Source organism: Lepus europaeus, chromosome 1, assembly GCF_033115175.1.
Source record: "Lepus europaeus isolate LE1 chromosome 1, mLepTim1.pri, whole genome shotgun sequence".
NCBI classification, from domain to species: Eukaryota; Metazoa; Chordata; class Mammalia; order Lagomorpha; family Leporidae; genus Lepus; species Lepus europaeus.
Window position 1 is genome coordinate 32,634,439 of NC_084827.1, and position 17,582 is coordinate 32,652,020.

Sequence of the window (17,582 nt, forward strand, 5' to 3'; positions counted from 1 at the left end):
TAGCAGGCAGAGAAATCCGTGCAAAGTAGAAAGCAAATGATCTGGACAAGAAAGCAGCAAGCAGTTGAGGCTGGGGAAGTAAGAAAACAAAGCAGGCAAATGAAAGATAAAACTACTAGCAGTGCTTTTCCAAAGGGAAAAACAAAAAAGGCATTTCCAAGATCCTTGGAACACAAGAGAGGTCACAGGACTGAGGCAGCAGGAGAGAATGAGAATCAGATGAAGATACAGGGACACTGGAGTTCAGGGCATATGACCTCAATGTTTTATAAATAAATTATGGCACATGATCATCTGCTGAAAGGGATGGGTGCAGAGGACGGACCAGGGACTTGAGGGTGCATGAAGAGGTTCAGAGTAGATATTTCAGGGCATACAAACTATGGTCAGCAAGAAATGAGTGAAAGGACTGCTCTGAGGGCTCCTTTAGGATAAGATGCAACATGTTGTGACCACCTGTTCATTTTCAAGAAAGATGGAAGAAACTCAAGGCAGAAGGTCAAGAACACAATGATGACAAGAGTGCAAGGGATGCATCTGACTGAGGATACAGGCTTTGAAATAATAAGCAAAACTAGGAAAGTACAGTTGGGCCAGAAGGCAAAGCAAAGCATCCATAGGGTGAAGAACTGGAGGAGACTCTAACCATTTAATAATGCAAGTAACAATAACATGGATTGAGTGCTTACCATGTGCTAGGCATTCTGCCAAGCCCTCTGATTTACTCTTCATACACCTGTAAACAAGGAAGTATTATTATCCTCCTCTTCTAGATGATAAAACTTGCTCAAAGTCATACAGGTAGAATCAGAATTCAATTCCATGTCTGGCCAACAGGAACCCATTCTCTTAAATGCTTCCCCAACACTGAAGCAACTTCCTGAGTTAACGGGGAGTGCGCCCGGCAACAGGAGTTAGACAATCAGCTCTCTGCTTCTGGCCCATTTTTCTTCTCCAGCTTTGTGTCAATCTATCCACCGGAGTCTCAGCCCTGAAGTCTCATTTGACTATATGTGTCAAAAAGAGATCTCACCTCTCTTGGGGCCGGCGCTGTAGCTCACTTGGTTAATCCTCCGCCTGAGGCACTGGCATCCCATATGAGCACCGGGTTCTTGTCCCAGTTGCTCCTCTTCCAGTCCAGCTCTCTGCTGTGGCCCGGGAAGGCAGTGGAGGATGGCCCAAGTGCTTGGGCGCCTGCACCTGCGTGGGAGACCAGGAGGAAGCACCTGGCTCCTAGCTTTAGATCGGCGCAGCGCCGGCCGTGGTGGCCATTAGGGGAGTGAACCAATGGAAGGAAGACCTTTCTCTCTGTCTCTCTCTCTCACTGTCTATAACTCCGTCAAGTAATAAAAAAATAAATAAATAAAGAGATCGCACCTCTCAAAGCACTTTGTGACAGAGTGTACATCAATGTAAGGGAGCTGTACTTGCTATTTTTATATGTAATTTTCATTGTTTTGAAATGTACTGACAAGTTTTTGGTGATGGTGAAGGGAATGATTAGGAATAGAAGAAAAGAAGGATTAAGGACAAGCTGCTGGGTCAGGGATTGTCAAGCTACCACTTGGGATGCCCACAGCCCAGGCTGGAGTGCTTCGAATAGTGTCCCGCCAACACTTCCAATTTGGCTTCCTGCTAATATGCCTGGGAGGCAGCAGGCAATGGCTCAAGTATTTGGCTTCCTGTCATCCATGTGGGAGATCAAGACGGAGTCCCAGGTTTCTGGCTTTGGTCTGCTTCAGCCATAGATGTTACAAGCATTTGGGGGTGGAAAATCTATCTTTCCCTGCCCCTTTCTCTTCAAATAAATGCATAAATGAAACTTATTTTTTTTTTAAAAAAGAACATGCTGTCCTATTAGAAGACAAATGTAAATTGCACATATTATATGAAAAATGAAATGTTCTCCTCAAAATGGTGATTGTCTTCTAAAATTGGGAAAACTAACTTAATAAATAACTTACTATTGTATTTTTCTATAGAAAAAAAATAACAAAGGAAGAAAACAAATGAACCATTGCTGCCAAAAGGAAAAAAAATTCTAACATCTTCCTTGATGCTCATAAAAGCAGTGTGGAGGGTGAGAAACGGTTATTATTTTGCTTCTAGACTTTTTGATGGCTCTTTCAAAGTGATCATCTTCTACAATTTGAGGTTCTACATTAAATTATGTTCTTAAAATAAAGTTTGTATCTTAAGTCTGGTACATAGATCATTCATTGTACTAGACCTCACTTAGTTAGAACTCAAGACAATGCACAATGCGCTTTTTTCCTAACATCCCTAGATGAGACGGCAAAGTATAATCAAAGAGAAAAGGGACATCTTTTCTGTTTAAAGAAAAACTTCCAAACCCACTGCAATTAGTATTCTAGTCTTGGACACCTTCTTTTCAAAAAATGCATTTATTTGAAAGGCAGAGGGAGGGAGAGGGAAAGGAAGAGAGGCAGAAGAGAGAGAGAGAGAGAGAGAGAGAGAGAGAGAGAGAGAGAGAGAGAGAGAAATCTTCTATCCACTGGTTTACTTCCCAAATGACTGCAACAGTCAGGCGCTGTGTCAGGTTGAAGCCGGGAGCCAGGGACTTCATATGGGTCTCCCAGATGGGTGCAGGGGCCCAAGTACTTGAGAGGAGATCTGCTGCTTCCCAGGCACATGACCAAGGAGCTGGATGGGAAGCTGAGCAGTCAGGTACTTGAACCAGCACTCAGATACATGAGCATCCTAAGCAGCGGCTTACCCGCTGAGCCACAATGCCAATCCCTATACCTTCTTTTCATCTTCTGACAGTGAATAGTAATGCCATTGTTTCAGTGAGAAATAAAATAAAGGTTGAATGTATTTATTTTATCAAAAAATAGGACTAGGGCATACTACAAATGATAGGTTTTAAATTAAAATATAGGTTTCTTCTTAAATCATAGATAATATGAAAACTTAAGCACTTAAAATATTCCATACATTTGATCATTCTAATTAAGGCCCTTCCCATCAGTAAAGGTGTGTTGGCCAGACTAGATCTCCAACAAATGCTTATGTCCTACGGAAGGAAGGGAGTGAATCCTTGTACAAGTATTTGCTGCAAAGCTATGACTCATGATACTGAGTAAACTGAGTGACAGCTAAATGGTCATGTACACAGATTCCGCAGTGAGACTGCAGAGTTAGAATCCATCCACTCACTATGTGACCCTGGGCAAGTAACTCTAAGCCTCTGTTTTCTCAACTAAAATATGAGAGTGGTTCATGGACCTTCCTCACTTGTTAGGTGGGTTAGGTTACTCTGAGGATTCTGTGGGCTAATGCACATAAACCACTAAGAATAATGTATGGCATATAGTAGGTCAATAAATGGTCTCTATATTGTTTATGCCCTCAAACATCACTTAGGAGCATCTACAATGTACCAGAGATCATGCAGAATCAAGGATTCAAAGACAAAGACAACACTTTCCAATGGCCAGTGAGAGCTCAGATGAGGGGAGACAGACAAAAACACACCCCGGTTTAAACTCGATGTCAGAAGGTCCATGGAGCCTTAAAGGGGCCTTAACTAGGCTAGGGGGGAGTTGAACAGGTTCATTAATTGGTCAGTGGCCCAGTCCTCACAGTGCCTTTGCAGTTCTGTGATGAAGCATTAGGGAAAATCTGGTATAAGCTGCAGCACCTTGGTTGATGAGTTGTATGACCCAAAACAAATCACCCAACTCTTTTATCCTCAACTGCTTTCCTGCTTGTGAAATCACAGAGTTGAACCAGTTGTGTGTCAGAGTCTGCTGGTACTAGCTCAGGACATTTTGCAGTGTGTATCTCTTCCCAACCTCCAATTCAGTAACTTCATCTTGGTAGCTTGCAATCAGCTAAGGTGGGAGTATTTACACCATATAATTTGACAAACACTACAAATCAGGGGTTTTGTTCTCCCCTACTGGGGAGGGGATGTTAGCAAACATTAACTAGTTGGGGCTGGCACTGTGATGTAGCAGGTAAAGCCGCCACCTGCAGTGCCAGCATCCCATATGTGCACAGGTTCAAGACTCCACTGCTCCACTTCCAATCCAGCTCTCTGCTGAGGCCTGGGAAAGCAGAAAATGGCTCAAGTCCATGGGCCCCTGCACCCGTGTGGGAGACCCAGAAGAAACTCCTGGCTCTTGGCTTTGGATCGGCACAGCTACGGCCATTGCGGCCAACTGGGCAGTGAACCAGTGAATGGAGCCCCCCACCGCACTCTGCTTCTCCTGCTCTCTCTATGTAACTCTTTCAAATAAATAAATAAATCTTAAAAAAAAATTAACTAGTATACTTCTGGGATGAACTAAGGAACCCCAAAGCATTTTCCAATTCTAATAATTCTCAGTTCTGAGATTGTTTTTCCTAGAATTGCATTTAATTCCAATGCCACTGACTTGGCATATATTGCTCTCACTTTCCCATCTATATAACCTGCCAGATCTGGCTGTCTGAGCAATTTTAATATTTATATTCGTAGTAACTCCAGAAATACTTTTATTTTTGGCATATTTTTGTCAATACATTTATTCTTGTGATGTGCCTGGATCAGGGTTTCGACACAGAATGTCTGTTTTCTCTGTTTCTGCTGCTTTTTCTTTCTGAAACAGTGTTAGCCATTTAACCAGCTTTGAGTTCTTTACTAAAAGGAACACATAAAGATGATTCAAACAGAGTGACTAATTCATTCTCTTAAAATGTTGTGCATATATCAGGTAAAATTGAATCACCCATAAAACATTTTATTTCTCTTCAGTTGATGGTTAAGATAATCTCACTGGCAAAATATTTCCTGGGAGTGCTTATTTGAATAGCACCTTGGTCATTATTCTATTGGTATTTAGAGGAGTTTCCTTTCAAGAAGATTGTTCAGTAGGCTATGTGTATCAGCTTAGTTTAATCTTAAAACCAGCTAGTTGGCTCCGTCTGCCGTCCATCTACCTCTCATTAAACTAGGTTACACTGTTTTTCTCATCCCCCAGAAATCTAGCAATACATTTTTTTTAAAAGATTTATTTATTTATTTGAAAGTCAGAGTTACACAGAGAGAAGAGAGGCAGAGAGGCAGAGAGAGAGAGAGAGAGAGAGAGAGAGAGAGAGAGAGAGAGAGAGGTCTTCCATCCGATGGTTCACTCCCCAATTGGCTGCAACGGCCGGAGCTGCGTCAATCCAAAGCCAGGAGCTTCCTCCGGGTCTCCCATGCGGGTGCAAGGGTCCAAGGACTTGGGCCATCTTGTACTGCTTTCCCAGGCCATAGCAGAGAGCTGGATCAGAAGAGGAGCAGCCACTTCCGATGAGATGCTGGGCACTTCAGGCCAGAGTGTTAACCCGCTGAGCCACAGCACTGGACTCCTAGCAATACATTTAATTATCCAAGTACTGATTGAGAAATTAATTGCTGGTGCCTGTCAACACTATCACCATCCTCATCACTGTCAACACCAACAAAAAATCTTGCAAAGCATATATATGTTGTATTCAAATACTGATTCCTAAGGAAAAAACATGACAGGTGTAATGGAAGTTTTTTGAGAGAAGAGACTTTATAAATGTTGACATGGATAACTTTGTTTTCTTGAGGAAAAGATTTTCTTAGAAATCCTAACAAGTTATGACTATGTAGATTTTACTTCATAGTTTACAAGACATGGTCAGTTATATTATCTCTTCTAATCATGATTATAAGATCAACATTATTCTCGTGTTTTCAGAAAGCAAAACTGAAGTTCAAAGAGGATAAAGAATTTTCTGAAAGGTACTCAACATGCAATCCAGTCATGAGTATATTTCTTTTTAATGTATGAATATGGTTGAACTGCTGTGAACTATTTGCATTTCTCAGAAATAATTTTTATTCAAAAGCCACAATAATAAGCCATTTTTACTAGCACCCACTGATTTTCTTTCACTGGCAACTCTTGAAAACTGTCACTCCCCTACCTACTGGGCCTCTCTCAAGGCAAGGTGCATAAGCAAACCAGGCTGGCTTTTCAATGAGCTCTACTCTATTCTCTTTTTAAAATATATTTCTTTTTGGCCGGCGCCGTGGCTCACTAGGCTAATCCTCCGCCTTGCGGCGCCGGCACACCGGGTTCTAGTCCCGGTCGGGGCACCGATCCTGTCCCGGTTGCCCCTCTTCCAGGCCAGCCCTCTGCTGTGGCCAGGGAGTGCAGTGGAGGATGGCCCAAGTACTTGGGTCCTGCACCCCATGGGAGACCAGGAGAAGCACCTGGCTCCTGCCAACGGATCAGCGTGGTGCGCCGGCCGCAGCGCGCTACCGCGGCGGCCATTGGAGGGTGAACCAACGGCAAAAGGAAGACCTTTCTCTCTGTCTCTCTCTCACTGTCCACTCTGCCTGTCAAAAAAAAAATATATATTTCTTTTTTTATTTGAAGAGAGAGAGGGAGAGAGAGAGAGACCTTTCATCTGCTAGTTTATTTCCCAAATGTCCACAACAGTTGGGTCTGGCCAATGCCAGAAGCCAGATCTCCCACATGGGTGACAGGAACCCAAGTATTTGGACCATTATCTCACCTGCTGACTCCCAGGATGCACATTATCAAGAAGTTGGATTGGAAGTGGGGAAGCTGGGTCTCAAACCAGGCACCCCAATATGGGATTGGGCATCTCAAGTGGGGACCTACATGCTGTGCCAAAATGCCAGCTCTATTCTTTATTCTAGCTCTATTCTCTTTGACACAGTGCTTGGTCAGTGATGAACATGTAACCAAAGCAAGGCCAATCAGTCTTTTGGGGGATTTAATATGCATACTTGGAGAGATCTTTTCTTCAGGGAGCACAAGCACCAAGGATGGTGTCTGGTGTCTGGTGACCATCTTTGCTACCCTGTGGAGAAAGCCCACCTGAGTTTGAAACTGACCCAGAGGCAGGAGAGGCCAAGCATGGAGAGAGAGAGCTTCCTGATATTATTGTTTGCAAATCTGTATCTAGTCATTCCTTTTTTTTTTTTTAAGATTTTATTTATTTATTTGAAAGGTAGAGTTACAGACAGCGAGAGAGACAGAGAGAAAGGTCTTCCTTCCATTGCTTCACTCCCCAAATGGCCGTTACGGTCGGCGCTGTGCCGATCCGAAGCCAGGAGCCAGGTGCTTTTTCCTAGTCTCCCACGCGGGTGCAGGCGCCCAAGCACTTGGGCCATCCTCAACTGCCTTCCTGGGCCACAGCAGAGAGCTGGAGTGAAGAGGAGCGACCGGGACTAGAACCCGGTGCCCATATGGGATGCCGGTGCCACAGGCAGAGGATTAACCTAGTGAGCCACGGTGCCGGGTCCATGTATCTAGTCATTCCTTAAGTTAAAGGAAGTAAATTTTTTTTTTTTTTTTTTCTGGAGCCAGCATTGTGGTGCAGTGAGTAAAGCTGCTGCCTATGATGCTGACATCACATATGGCACCGGTTTGTGTCTCAGCTGCTCCACTTATGATCTATCTCTCTGCTAACGCACATAGGAAAGCAGAGGAAGATGGCCCTGCATCTGCGAGGAAGACCCGGAAAAGGTCTTGGCTCCTAGCTTCAGTCTGGCCCAGCCCTGGCTATTGCAGCCATTTGGGGAGTGAATCAGAGGATGGAAGATATCTCACTTTCTACCTCCTCTACTCTTTCTGTAACCCTGCCTTTCAAACAAATAAAATAAACATTTAAAAAATTTCTTTTTTCCTTCTTTTTTTTCATCAACTGTTTCATAATGATTCTTTTATACTTTGCTCCCGAAAAAGCCATGGGCAAAAAATATCCAGTGGAAAACATTATAAACCTGTGAGTTCAAAAAAAGTCAGTGCACAAAAGAACAGTGCATAAAATATTCAATTAGGACAAAGATGGCTTCTTTATCTACTTGAATAATTACCATAAATATTTCACTTTGCATCTGGGAACCTATCTATTTGAGGTGGTATACTATCTATATGAGGTGGTATACTAATCTTTTTTCTTACAATATAATTACACAATCTTCTACAATATTTATATAACATAATTTCAAGATGGGAATAATGTATCTAAGTGAAGAGTCAAGATATAAAAATTGGAAAATATTTCAATAGTGCTTTTAAGTATACCAATGGGATTTATGATGATGGAGAATGGCCGAGATCTCATATTCAGGAAATTGCAGCCATAAAAACAGTCATGGCTAAATCTCCAGGAACACTTGCCAGAGTGAATCCTAAGGAAAACTCTTAGCCTTGCATTTAAATTATCTCCATTAACATTAAAAGTAGGTCCAGGAAGACGAAATTCAGGAAAGAAGATCCCTATAGGAGACTCCTAATGTTATTTAAATTTAATATTTATCAACATTCACTGCTTATGAAATCACATTATATTCAATCACACAATATTCATCAAATATCTGTGAGCATCCACTGCATGCGACATGCTTATTTAGATACGGAGAACTTCTACCCTCAAAGAGCTTACAGCTTGCGGGTTAAAAAACAGCAGGATAAACTCTAAAATTTGAATGTGTAGCCTACAATGAAAGTGAATGGACCTACTGGGCTCTTGAGAAAGCAAGTTTTAAAATATGCTTTGTTGGCTGGCGCTGTGGCTCACTAGGCTAATCCTCCGCCTGTGGCGCCAGCACTCTGGGTTCTAGTCCCGGTTGCTGCTCTTCCAGTCCAGCTCTCTGCTGTGGCCCGGGACTGCAATGGAGGATGGCCCAAGTGTTTGGGCCCTGCACCTGCATAGGAGACCAGGAGGAAGTACTTGGCTCCTGGCTTCGGATCAGTGCAGCACGCCGGCCATAGCGGCCATTTGGGGGTGAACTAACAAAAGGAAGATCTTTCTCTCTGTCTCTCTCACTGTCTAACTCTGCCTGTCAAAAAAAAAAAAAAAAAAAAAAAAAAAAAAAGCTTTGTTGAATTTTTGATTCTTTTGTCTAAAGATTTAATATAATGCTATTGTAGTCATCAAAAGAGCCCACCATGACCTTGGAAACAATACATGGGATTAAAAACTCCTTTCTAACGAAGCTAGATAGCACCCTGACAGGGATTGCTAACAGTGAGTTGGAGGGACAGTAGGAATCCTCAGGATTCGTCTGCCCATCCAACTGTTCTTTTGTATGATCACAGTTAAGTGCTCCGAACACCTATGAGGCAAGCTTATTTTTCATATTTATAGGGAGTCTGTTTGACAACATATTTCATAACATTCTTCCCAAGAGTGCACGAACACTTCTGCAGATGTGGTGGGTTATAGCAGTGACAGAGTGGGCTTTGTCGTAAGACTTAGATGTGGAGTAAATCTGGGCATTATCATTTTTCACATCTTTGGACTCTGAGTGCCAGTTTCTTTCATCAAAACATGGGAATGATGGGTGCACCTTGTGTGCTGTCCATGAAGGCTGGACATGAATTACGAGAGGCACTGGAGTTCAATTATGCAGCACACCCTGCACCATCCTATGAAGGTAGCTATGCTGTTTATTACCCTCAGTTGTGTTTTAGCCAGTTTTCAATGCCCTCAACAAAAATGAGGAAGCTGGCATAGTCTCCTGGGTGAGCCCACTCCAAATACCTGGTGATTGTTTCATCATCTCAGTCTTCTTATCTACAGTTGAAATAATGTTATGTCTTATTTTCCCACACTGTGGCCATCCTGTGGTTTTCCTCTAACCCCCTTTCAAGTTCTTGGCATCTGTGCTTCTCTACAGGGGTCACAGAAGGGCCTCTCACACCAAGAAAGAAAAGCAAATAGGGACCATTACTTTACCTCTTTAGAGAAGAGTAAGTCCATATCCCACTGAGATTGAGCATGGAAGGACACAAGATGCCTAGTTAAATTTGGATTCCAAACAGTGGATAATTTTTTTTTTGGTATGTCTCATCCATCTATTTGACATGACAATCCTAGTTGTAAGCATATGAAAAAAAAAAAAAAAAGAAGTGCCTTTTTAATCAACAGAACTCAGATTGAAAAAATTAGAGTTGGGGTATTTATCTGTTGGGGTAGAACAGTTTTTTAAGGTTTCTCTAGCAAATAAATATTGCAAAACATACTTTTCTTTTAGGTTTTGCTGCTATATATCTAAAATATGCTGGTTTAAAAGTGATTAGCAGGGTAACCTGTTCCAGCAGATGGTTTAAATACCATGTGAAGGTATAACTATGTGGAAGGGAATAGAGATTCTTTTGTTTTCTTTACTAAATGTACTGTATGTTTTGCAGCCTGTCCATACATGACCTAAAATTTCTGTAGCACAAAGGATATTCCAAGACTTGAGTAATTTATTTATAAAAAATAACTTATAAAAATTTAAAATAAGTGACTATAGGAGAAAACAAGTTAAACTTAAGAATAATTTGTGTGTGTGTTATAATTAATATTTCCAGAGATGCTCTAAACTTTGTTTCTTGACTATTACACAAATGTTGCTTCTTGGGCAGAGATAAATAGTTATCTTATTAAAATCTTATTAAAATCTTATCCAATATTGCATCCTTCTTCTTTTTATAATCTTTTTAAAAGTTAAAAATGACTGAATCATAGCATAAGAAAAAACCAACTGTGCATTTTCCAGTTGTAATATATGATTGAGATCACTGTACAACTCTGATATGGCAAGAATAAAGATAAAGAGAATGGAATGCCATTATATTCTCAAGATTGTCCCTCATAAATTTGTAATCTGTTAGCAAACATCTCTGTCCCTATAAGAATAGTTGAAAGTACTCAACTTCTGGGAAGGAAGAATAAATGGACACTTGTCTTATCTTTGTGCATATTGTTTAAAAAACTTCTCAGAAAATACACTGAACTTTCAGATCCCCAATTAATGGACAGGGCTTTGCTTGTGAATAAGTTGAAGGTCAGGATATGTACTGCCCTTCAAAGTGTGAAGGTGGGACATCCCCACTGTTAAGAAAGTGCTAAAATGCTTGAAGTCCTATAAAAGTATTTTTTCAGATTTTTCAGCCTAATGGATGGATATGATTTTATAATTCAGATGGTGTGGAAATGGTACCAGATTTTGTTCATTTAATCCAGAAACACTGAATACCATAAATCTGCAAATCGCATTTGAGAAACATCTTTCTAAGTATGTCAGTTAAAACAGAATTAAGCCTAGCAACCTTTTCCAGTCTCACTCAAATACAAGGTTTGGATGGGATGAACCCAGCAGAGCAGTCAGAATGTGAACCACTGAAGGGAGACCAGTTGGAGAGGAAGCTGGCCCATTACTCACTAATGAATCAGACATTCCCTCCCTCAGTGTTTGCAAATGCCCTTGGCATAAGGCAAGCTGCAACTCCAAATGGGGAAACTGTGCTTAGGATTGGGCTGATAGCATGGATCAATCTTCTGGAGTGCCATCTAAGGCAGAACCCAAATAGCTGTGGAGGAACGCAGGTGGTGAGTAGCAACTGGCCTCCTCCAGCTTGTTATCGTGGCTGTCACATAAAAGAGAAATCAGCTTCCAGGGAAAGAGAGACAAGGGAAAGGCCAGTGGATGCTACAGGCCAGGTTCTACTCCAGAAACCTGAACTGTCCGAATGAGGTGAGACTTTCCTTGTGTCGCTATTTTCACTTAGTTCTGAATTTTCTTTTGCTCACACCTGAGAACTTCTTTTGGAAGTCGGCATTAGCAGGTGGATTCTTTGGCACTGGAATGAACTAGGGTCTCTTTTTCAAGGTGAATTTTGTCAGTATATGACATTTTTTTTTTTTATTGAGACAAAGTAGAAAAGAACTGTCAGCAAACATGGGAATGCTGTGAATGGAAGGAACAGCCACACCTGTCCTTATTATGCATAGATGTGAATTTCTTGGGTGAACATAACACAAATCTAACAGTTCTGGAAGAAGAATAAAAACATAAATAGCATTATGTTGAGTTTAATATGTCATTAGACAATAAAGAATCAAACAAAACTTCTACAAAAATCTGAAATACTTCCAAATGAGTAAAGAATGCCAGGCAAACTGATCCTTGTAAAAATAGAGTACAGAAAATAAGTGCAGAATCCAATTTCTAAAAACACTGTAAACATTCTGGATCCTTGAAAAATCAATAAACCAAAAGGTTATGAGAACTTAAAAACAAGTGTGCTCATTATTGCATTTATATACTGATCAATTCAAGGAAAATAAAAATTGAGGGCAGAATGTGTGTGTGTAGGAGGCATGTGTGTTTGAGGGAAAGAGAATGGAAAGACAGGAGAGGTATGATAATAAAAAATACAATCTATTTTTCAACAATATAGATGTTGCTCATTGAGTATGAGTTCCTAGCTCCATCCACCACGCTCGCAGACTGCACGGTAGGATGTGTGCACTGGGGGGATTATGCGGATGCCAGAGAGAAGGGCAGATTTCCAACAGGGGTAGTACTTGAGCTGGGTTTTGCAGGATAATGTGGAGTTTCTCAGGTGCATCTGAGGCAAGGGACAGGATTCCCTGTAGACAGGATTCACACAAAGTTACCTTAGGGAGACTGTGTAGGATTGTCCAGGAAGCTGCAATTAGATTAAAGGCTACGTGGGCTAGGCTGGCAGTGAATGAAGCTGGAAGACTGGGATGAAGACAGGAAAAGCCATCACAAAAAGTCTCATCTATCTCTTTGAGGGGTCTATCTGTAGGTGGGGATTCACTGGCAGCATTCAGGCAAATCAGTAGACACACACACACACACACACAAGATGCATTGTAAGTGTATGCCAGATCACTTTGGTGACAGGGTGGTGAGAAGGTTGTAATGGGAAGCAGTTACAGGTCAGAAGACACAATAGAATGTTGCTGCTCTGTGCAGGCAGTGAAGGATGAAAACTCACAGCAAAATGAAGAGTTCTAGATCTGTTCTTCATGTCTATCTGCAGAAGAGCCTGGAAATCTGTCTCCCCAACATCAGTTTTGTGTAACCAACTGCTATTGAAGACTAAATTTGACAACTATTTATTGAGACTCTACTATGTGCTGGATACATGGACTACACCTGTAAACAAAACAAAACTTGCTGCTCTGGGGACATGTGCTTTCTGGCAATGGGGTGCAGACAATGATTACTACACATAACACAATCAATCATCTGGAGGATTGGGAGTTGATAAGTGTTGGGAGAAACAAACAGCAGGTTTGGGGACCAGGATTTCCTGGAGGAAAGCCTGAGGGAAAGGTTTGTAGTTTTTGATGCAGGAGTTGAAGGAGTGGTGATCCCAGCCATTGGAGACTTCTGGGCAGAGGCAAGAAGGAAGAAACAGAGCATGCCTACAGTGCTATCGGCATACAACAAAGGGGTCAGTAGCAACCAGGAGATGAGATCAGGCAAAGAATCAGAGCTTATAGGACCCTGTGGACCTCTATGAAATCAGGAGGGAAATGGGGAATCAGTGCAAGATGTTAAGCAAGGGATTATGTTTGAACGGAATCACTCTGACCACGTGTGGGAGATGAGTGCTGGTGGCAGGGGTAGTATGGAGCACATGTGGGGCAGTGAGGCCCTTGGGGAGGCTGCTGGGCAGTCCAGGTGGAAAAGGGGGGTGGCCCAGGCAAGGGAGGAAAGGGTAGGATGAGAAGTGGCTGAATTCTGGTTACATTTTGAAGACAGAGTTAGCAGGGCTGGCTGATGGATTTGGGTATGAGATGTGAGAGAGAATAAGAAGGAATCAAGAACAGTCCAAGGAATTTGGCCTTTGTGCCTTAGAGAATGACTCTGCTAGTTACTCAGATGGATAAACTGATGGGTAGACCAATCAGTGGGCTTTGAGAACACCATGAGTTTGATGGTGTTCAGAAGATGAGGACTGAGCACTGGGGTCACCAAAGCTCATGGTCTGTGGAGGAGGGGATGAATGAGGCAGAGATGAAGTTGGGTCTCCTCTGGCACCTCCATCTACTCCCAGGAAGTCTGCTCTCCCACACTGTGATAACATTCCCACATTTCCAGACGTTACCCTGACTCCCAGCTACGGGGGTTTTAAATGTCCATCTGCTCCCATTCCCAGAGTTGAGGGTGGTGTCACTTCTTGCTTTGATTTCTACAACAGTTTCCTAGATGACATAGATTCAAGAGCTGTCATCTTTCATTGTCATTAATGAAACTGGGGTTTTATCTGTACTTTTCTGGTGATTTAAAGAACAATTTTTGTTGTTATTAATAATCTGTTGTTGCTAATAATCTGTTTCCAAGTATACCAGAGATAATTTTCTGAACCGACAATCTGATCATGTTGCTTCTTTGACAAAGTAAGAGGTCAACTCCTTAGCAGAGCTTAAAAGTCGTGCCTGAGTCAGCTCCTGCCCAGCTCCCCAGTGTTGTCTTTCTCTATTGTTCCACTAGAAATCTGGGCTGTGGCCATCATGCTCTCTTTGAGTTCTTGAAGCAAGCCATGTGGTCTCCAGAACAGAGATTCAGCATATATAATCCCTCTTTATGGAACACTCTCGCCCTCACTTTCCTTGGATAATGCTTACTCTCCTCAAGTCTCATCTCAGGGAACATTTTTTCTGGGAAGCTTTCTCTGATGCTTTTCTCACCCTCTGGTAAGATTAGGAACTCTCTCATGTGCTTATACATTAAACCTGTCCTCCCCTTTTCTAGTCTTAATCATGTGCTGTTGTCAATTACTTATCTGGGTCTCCCAATGGACTTTGAGAAGCAGGTGCTACGGATTGGTCAAAATAGGAAATGACCAAAATAAGAACAAAAGTTCACTTCAAAGTAATATTTATCCTAATGCACAATGGCTGTTCTCATTGAATGTCTACACATTCAGCAGGCAAGTTTGGGAAGTAAATGGTTATGTAATTATGACCTCTGTAGTAAATTCCTTGTAATGTTTAGATAATTCATCAGATTGGTGGGTCTTTATTAAGAGGAAATGCCAGCATTTGATTATTTTTGTTTCAAAACTAGTATTACTGAAATCTGCAAGGAATAACTTCAGGGCAAAGAAAACATATTGAAACAGATACTCTGCTCTTTGCAATAAAGCCAACAGTCCAAAGATGTTAAATAAATAAATCAGCTATAATGATCACCTAGCTCCGAAAATTAAAACCCATTTAGGTATTGTGAGGGAGTCTTGATCTTGATCTTGAATACTAGTCTAGTTATTCATTTAGAACCTTTAATAACATTTAGAAAGTAATTAATCAACTTATGGATTCAAGGGCTGTCACCTTCCATTGTCATTAATGAAACTGCTGGGGTTTTATCTGTACTTTTCTGCTGATTTAAAGAACAATTTTCTTTGTTGTTGTTAAACTCTTTGAAGACCAGCAGAATATTTAAAATCACTAGGCCATTATGTACAGATTCCAACGAACAATCCAAGAATGTGTTAGTGAGGCTGAAATAAAATTTAGAAGTCTTTTAATTTTGACAAGATAGAAAGGGAATTTTTAAAAACTCTAAAATGCATATTCATTTCTGTTGGGAGGAAACATTTTTCCCTGTCAAAAGTCTTTGCTTTGTTTGCTTCCTGATTTCTACCATTTTAAACTCATTAAAAAAAAAAAAAAACAACCCACAATAGCTAAGGTCATATTTTGGGTTCAAGGGTTCATTTAAGTCCCAAATAATTCTATCTGTTGTTGTCTCTGTCTATACCAGATAGTGGTCAGGCCACAAGCTCACTCTGGATGGTGCAGCCAATGGCTGGAGCAAGTGGCATTCTGCCTGCAAGTGAGACTGACAAGTGACAGCTGCTCACCTAAGACTCAGAGAAGCAAAAAGAGGAAGAAGGCTGTCCCTGATATGGGCTTACCTCAGATCTTTAAACCACTACCCGAGTTTGTGTTTAGAAAATGAAATGTAATTCCTACATACACTTTAGCATGAATTTTGTATAGTCAAGTCTCAAAAGAACGGTCTCAGATAGCATATGCAGGGGTATTCAACAGGAGTCCACAGCAGATAATATCCCAGTACAGAACGATGATGGATACGGTTTTTAGGACCACTACTTTTGGGCCCAACAATAATTTATGCACTATAATGGGATATTTTACTCCTGGAGATGGGATAAAATGTTTATAAATTTGTCTGGTTTTTCTTTAACGCTGTGATTTTCTCTAAGAAGATGGAATTTTATTTAGTGTTTAAAAGTAGCTGACATGCCACCAACACTCAGAAAAAAAGCTCCGCTTCTCATATGTATTCCTGCCATTCTTACTGGCAACCTAGTGTAGGGTGGATTAAGGGGCTCGATTTAGTAACGGAGAGATAGCATCTTCTCCCAGAATCAAAACACATACAATACACACACAATGCAAGTCTAGATTGTTTACCACGTAGCCTACCATTCTCCTGTGAGTATCCCTGCATTCCCCAGTGTGACCTGTTTCTTTCTCACTTAGAAAGAAGGCAGCCTGACTTCTGTTGGGACATGCTTTTCATGACTTACAGCACACCCATGACCATGACCATGACCATGTGATGGATCCACCACCTTTCCTCTGTTTACTGCATTGATCCAATGCCCCAGCAGTATACTTCTTGGTTTTCTCTGCTCTATCTACCAGTATTTCCTACATCTGTGGCTTGAGAGCTGTCACGAAAAAATTTCTTAAATTGAACTACATTTTTCCAAATGTACAAACACAATTTCATTTATTAAGTTGGGAAATATTTTAATGGAAACAAATGTATACAAAAACATTGATCTAAGATTACTGACCAACTGATCAACCACTGGGGAAAAACAGGTATGTCTAAACCATATAAATATGGTGTTATCTAGAATTAAATGCCAAAACAAACTTTAATGATGATGTATATATTCAGTAAACCTTCACGTTAACCTAGGAGAAGCTGTATTTCAAGACCATAATGACACAATTTTTCTTTTTCCTCCCGCACTTCCACAAGATATAAGAAATAGCCAAATTCTGTTACCACCTAACATGTCACATTAAAATAACACTTTTTTTTTGTTTTGTTTTAAATCAGGGATGTTTTTCTGAGGCTAAAATGTGATGGTCAATGAAAAATCTATAATATGCTATCAAAGAAAGCTCTCAACACCTATGTTTCTGTATTACACCTTCTTCTAAGTGCTACTTCCTTTTAGAGCCAAGGAGGTACTATTGCCAAAGCAGCCAGGACTCTAATCCTGTGCATTTCAATTGCGTTTAAAGCTACATATTTGTGTTGAGTCCATATGGGAAGTCTAGTTACCAGAAAATGCACACTCACAAACAGGAAATCTAACTACAGTAAGAAGGGGCTTTTCTCCACACAATAGAGTTCAAAGATGTGTCATCCATGTAATTCGGAGCAAAATCCAACACCACTATTATTGTTGGGTAAACCCCTCTCCCTCCTATATTAAGACAATGTATGATTACAGCATTACATTTTCTGAGCCTGTGTGAACTTGCTTTTCTTGCTTATAGATACAAGCCACCTGCCCTTTTCTGTGCTTAGCTTTCAATCAGTAAGCATGTCAAGGTGGGAAGAAGGATGACAGGAATAGTAAAAGAGGGGAAAATCAATTTTCAGAAAGCATATGGTAACAACTGAATATTTAATCAAATTAGCCTAGAAATTCCTTCCTATTTTCAGCACTCTGTGCAAGGCAGTTGCTTCACATACAAAATGAATTTCAATAAATGTC

General features: G+C 41.0%; 1 protein-coding gene across 2 annotated transcripts in view; it reads right to left on the minus strand.

Moving 5' to 3' along the window:
• The window catches only part of MET (MET proto-oncogene, receptor tyrosine kinase), a 124,251-nt gene that overhangs the window by 98,659 nt on the left and 8,010 nt on the right, over window positions 1-17,582 (minus strand). Inside the window, exon 2 of one of the 2 annotated variants that reach the window (XM_062208224.1) lies at window positions 690-736. The exons of the other annotated variant lie outside the window; for it this stretch is intronic. Within the exon in view, the coding sequence (XP_062064208.1) occupies window positions 690-732 (43 nt within the window). The 5' untranslated portion in view covers window positions 733-736. The remainder of the gene's footprint in view (window positions 1-689; window positions 737-17,582) is intronic. 2 annotated transcript variants of the gene reach the window in all.